Source organism: Aegilops tauschii, chromosome 2 (assembly GCF_002575655.3).
Source record: "Aegilops tauschii subsp. strangulata cultivar AL8/78 chromosome 2, Aet v6.0, whole genome shotgun sequence".
In the NCBI taxonomy this organism is placed as follows: Eukaryota; Viridiplantae; Streptophyta; class Magnoliopsida; order Poales; family Poaceae; genus Aegilops; species Aegilops tauschii.
The window spans coordinates 541,129,764-541,135,304 of NC_053036.3; the positions used below are offsets into that span (position 1 = coordinate 541,129,764).

The 5,541-nt window shown below is 42.9% G+C and overlaps 1 protein-coding gene across 1 annotated transcript; it reads left to right on the plus strand.

Moving 5' to 3' along the window:
- The first annotated feature begins 603 nt into the window (after positions 1-603).
- LOC120974160 (G-type lectin S-receptor-like serine/threonine-protein kinase SD2-5) lies at positions 604-5,134 on the plus strand. The gene has a single exon (XM_040400564.3). The coding sequence runs from the start codon at positions 1,213-1,215 to the stop codon at positions 3,709-3,711; it is 2,499 nt and encodes an 832-aa protein (XP_040256498.1). The 5' UTR covers positions 604-1,212; the 3' UTR covers positions 3,712-5,134.
- Positions 5,135-5,541: the final 407 nt, after the last annotated feature.

Below are 5,541 nucleotides of genomic sequence, written 5' to 3' on the forward strand. Positions count from 1 at the left end.
AAAAAATTGAATTTGAATTTGTTTGAATAAATTCGGGCGAAAAAAATACGAAGTTTCTGAGATTACCTAGAAGCCGATTTTTCTAACGCGCCCTGAGAAAAAAATAGGCATCGAGAAAATAATGTTGGATACAAGTAGTCGTTGTTGCCAACATATAAAATTATGTGTTCCTCCTTAGACACATGAACAATTAAGAATTTTAAAATGTTTTTTTTGGCTCACCCTCAAAAATTCTTTCAGATAAATCAGTTTTTTTTTGAATTCGAGTAATTTTATGGTTGTCCCGCCAAAAATATATTATTTGTTGGGTTGACCAATATAATACAGTATTCATTTCATTATTAGACTGGAAAGGAATGCTTGTGTGCGTGGTTAGCTCGCGTGACAAGTTTGAACATGTTGCTGGTCCGATACCTGACATCACGATTATTTTTGAATCTTTTCTGCAAAAATGTCGTCACACCTAGCGCCTCCACAACCCACAGTCTGACAGTGGGGCCATGCACGCGTGGCGCGCCACGCAAGCGGCGGATACGCCTGCATACGCACTTTGTGACCGTATTTGCATGAGAACGCAAGTTGAGTGACCATAAATTCGTATTTTTAAAGTTTTAATATCAAACTGAACATTCAGAGCAAGTTTTATGACTCGTGATGATATTACCTCTAAACTAAAACCAAAACCGTCCCAACAAACGTTTCGCAGCCTTTATGCAGCAAACCACGGCACCAATCTTGACGCGGAGACCGACGACGAAAGATGTGCCGGTACGTAGCGTTACCACTAGAACTTTCACTTTCAGGCGCGCAGGTGATACTGACGCATATTTGGGGCGTGTGGGTGGACCGTGGAGTACTTGAATAGAAGTATACCAATGATGACACTGCTGGTATGATACGTGCGTGCGACCCACTCGCCGTGTCTGTCGGCGAGGAAGTACTACGTTGACCCTCCATGAGTGCTCTGCATGACCCTTGTTTCTTCAAGTTATCTCAAAGCTAGTGCTTTACATGACTAACGTCCAGCCCTCAGGAAAAACATCAACTGTCCAATTCTATAACCCGGTACGCGGGCGCTATCATTGTGCAACGTATCCCTCAAACAATCTCTAAACTCCTTGTCCCTCTCCCTCAGGTTACCTCCACAATCTTCCATTGCTCAGACCCAAAGATCACACAATCTTCCATCCAAGAACTCACAATCCAGCAGCCATGTCTTGGTGCGAAACCATGCTGCTGTTCCTCCTCTTCGCGCTATCCATCCCCCCCTCCTCCCAAGCTTGGTCCGTCGATTATCCGAGCCCCATCTCCAACGTTCCTTCCCACTGGACCAACAACAACGCCACCATCCCCTACAATGCCACATACGCCGACGGCTCGACGATCAGGGCCATCCTCGTCAGGCAAAACCCCGCCGGGTATGCCCCGTCCTTCGCCTGCGGCTTCATCTGCGCTGCTCCCTGCGACGGCGCTTTCCTCTTCGCGGTCTTCTCCGTGTCCATTGGCGGTTCCAGCACCAGCGCCCCAGCCAACACCACGGCCACACTGAGGGTCGTGTGGGCGGCCAACAGGCACCATCCGGTGAAGGAGAATGCGTCCGTCCAGCTCACCAAGGACGGCAATCTCATACTCCGAGACTTTGATGGCTCGCTGGTCTGGTCCACAAACACATTGCGTGGCCCCATCGTCGGCGTGAATCTTGCTGATACTGGGAATCTGATCCTCTTCGATGTGATGGGGAAGACGGTGTGGGAGTCATTCGAGCACCCTACCGACACGCTCCTTATTGGGCAGTCGCTGAGGCAAGGGAAGAGGCTTACTTCAGCTTCCTCAAACTTGACTCAAGGTCAGTTCTACCTCACCGTGCTTGACCATGGCCTCTATGCTTTCGTCGATGCAGATACTCCGCAGTCTTACTATCAGAAAAGATTTAATGTCACCGATGCAGTTGTTCAATCAAAGATGAACATTTCCTCTGATGAAGCAAAGAATGGCACTGCCTACATTTCCTTGTTACGAGGCAGCCTCTCAGCATTTGCCAGCTTAAGCAGCACACGCATCAAGTTATTCAATATATCACTGCCATGGCCATCTTCAGCACAGCTCATGAGTCTCGAGGAAGACGGGCACCTGCGGCTTTATGGCTGGAACGGTCTCTCATGGAAGTATTTGGCTGATGTTCTGAATGTGGATCCAGAGGAATGTGCATATCCAACAGTGTGTGGAGAGTATGGGATTTGTTCAGAGGGACAATGTAGTTGCCCAACTGGAAATTCTGGAGACATACTTTTCCGTCAGCTGGATAACCGACAACCTAATCTGGGCTGTTTCCCAGCAACTCCACTGTCTTGTGACTTGATCCAGCATCAACGGCTTTTGCCTCTCCCAGATGTCACATATTTCAATTTTGCACATGATTGGACTACTGATGAAGAGAGCTGCATGAGCGCATGCTTGAAGGCCTGTTCATGCAAAGCTGTCTTCTTCCGACAACAAAATGACTCCTATGGTTCTTGTTATCTGATGCCAAAGATTTTTTCACTTATGCATTATGAACCAGGAACCATTGGATATAATTTATCTGCATACATCAAAGTGCAGATGTTACCTCCACCACCGTCGAGTAAAGGTTTGAATGCAACTGCTTACCATGTTGGTGTTCCTGTTCTAGTAGTGCTCATCTGTGTGCTCCTTCTCTTCATCAAAAGAGCAATGGCAAAGAGGATGCAAGAGGACGATCCATTTAAAGGGATTCCTGGGATGCCAACACGGTTCTCCTACAAACAGCTGAAAGAAGCAACAAATAACTTCAGCAAAAAGCTTGGGCAAGGAGGATTTGGTCCAGTATATGAAGGAAAGCTTGGAAGTGTCAAAATTGCCGTTAAATGCTTGCAGGACATTGGACATGGGAAGGAAGAATTCATGGCCGAAGTCATGACAATTGGCAGCATTCATCATATAAATCTTGTTAGATTGATAGGTTACTGCTCTGACAAATTGCATAGGCTCCTCGTTTATGAGCACATGAGCAATGGTTCTCTGGATAAATGGATCTTCAGAAAAAATCAAAGTGATTCACTCAGTTGGACATCTCGATACAGGATTATCCTTGACGTTGCCAAGGGCTTAGCCTATCTTCATGAAGAATGCCGACAGAAGATTGTTCACCTTGATATCAAGCCTGGAAATATCCTCCTTGATGACAAGTTTAATGCAAAGATATCTGATTTTGGTTTAGCAAAGCTCATTGATAGGGATCAAAGCCAAGTCATGACCAAAGTTAGAGGAACAAGGGGCTACTTAGCACCAGAGTGGTTGACATCAACAATTACTGAAAAGGCCGATATCTACAGCTTTGGTGTTGTTGTGCTGGAAATCGTGAGCCGGAGGAAAATACTGGATGATACTAAGCCTGAAGGGAGCACCAATCTGATTAACCTACTGCAAGAGAAAATCAAGATTGGGCAAGTCCTGGATATAGTGGAGAATCAGAATGAAGACGTTCAGTTACATCGTGCAGTGATTATAGAAGTAATCAAGCTTGCAGTCTGGTGCTTGCAGCGTGAGTGCACCAAGCGACCAGCCATGTCACAGGTCGTGAAGATCTTGGAAAGTGCAATGGACACAGAAGCCAGTTCTGAGACAACTAGCAGAGATGACATTTGTGACGCTTCATCCCCGCTGTCCCCGGTGCCTGTGTCAGCAAGATGAAATGCTTTAGAGAATGTAGGAGAAAAGAAGACTCTTTGAGATTATATTGCAACTATTGTGTGACTCGCTTTATAGTTTTGTTTCTTAACATACATAATGTATGAATGAATATATTTTATTCTTGACCCATAATTCACAAAAGCAAATAGCAGGACAAGTAGAGGTAGTTTAATTTCCCTTTCTGTTTTCCACACTAACATGTATTATGTATTTCGCTGCTAACTTTAGTGAATCATATACTCTATAAATGTATATATCATTCTCCTACATATTTACAAATAGCAGAATATATTCAGTTTTTTTCACACCATTTCTTAAAGCAAATTCTTACAATGTATTTCCGAGTTTGACATCAAATTTTCCATTTGTGTTGCATCCTTGCCTTTCATGCCATTTTTTTATTATTATTACCACCTTAAACGATCAATCGACGCATGTAAAACGAACAGATTGTAATATTATCTGACAAATAACTATGGAAAAGGACCACAAGCAACGAAAGATCTTCAAGACTGGCAAGGAACAAACAGGTTTAACCTTTTCCAACAGATAACCAACTATGAAAGCCATGCCATAACAGGCAGCTATTTCCCCTTCCTAAACCCTCTTTGCCAAACTATAACAAGCAACAGACACCACATGTATTGCTGTATATTTTTTTCTCATCAAACAGGCACCACATATGAACATCAAAATGCATCTTGCAAGGCTACAACTTAGCATTATCAGTTCTTATGTATCATCCGAAGGAACAAATAGGTTCGCCATCTTTTCAACAATTCGAGGGAGCAAACCAAAGACATAAAAGATCTGTACCGCAACAAAAGCACTAATAGAGAACACATAGTTGATTTTTTTCTGAGCAGTTTTGTGAAGACATCAACACCTTGTTCGAAAAGCAGTATGGGGTTCGCAAATCTAAATAAATTCAGACCCTGAATAAATCATACAGTCGAATTTCAATCATTAGTAGAAAACAATTATTCTAGCATGGATCATAGATAGGCAATTCCCCATTAAATAGGAAATCAGTATCTGGTAGTACCAAAACAAACAATAGGTTACTCAAATGGTTGCATATATTTATCAAATGAATCAGTAAAATGGAACAATGCATGTCAATTCCCACAAATCAACCTAGGCGACATACGAAGGATAATCAAATAAGCTGGGTCACAGCTGCGATCGTCGAGGTGCTTACTGCCTCTCCTGCCGCATCCTGCTCCTCCCAGTCAATAACAACCCTGACGTCCTCTTCCGGGCAGTGTTTGGCCTGCACCACATCCAGATCCTAGTTAAGAGAAGCAAAACTATGAACACAATAATCTGATTATTTATTAGGATCAGAAATGTTTTGCGGAGTGACAAACTTAATATCAGCAATCTCCACAAAGGAAAAAGATTATACATCTGCAATGTAGGAAATGATAGGTACCTTGATTAGAAAACTGACAGTATGTTGCATCAGCAAATAGAACCGAAAAGTGCATGGTCAACTAACTCTAACTGGGATGCTAATGTTATACCAGATGAGGTGAACACACCTGCAATTATAAGATGGTGGAGACACCAGGTGTGAGCTTAATGGAATAGTAATGCTGCAATGAACAAGGATAGAATTAGCAAACATAAATGCTGCAATATTATACTGATAAAAAGTGCTTAGAAAGTTAGAAATGCTGATCTTACATAAACCTCAGGATAATCTAGAAAATAGATGAACCAATGTGGCAGTGCATAAACGACATGGATCTGAGAATTAAAAGGATTGCTATTAAAATAAACAAAATACGACCACTAAACCTGCTACAAGAAATACGATCCACCACA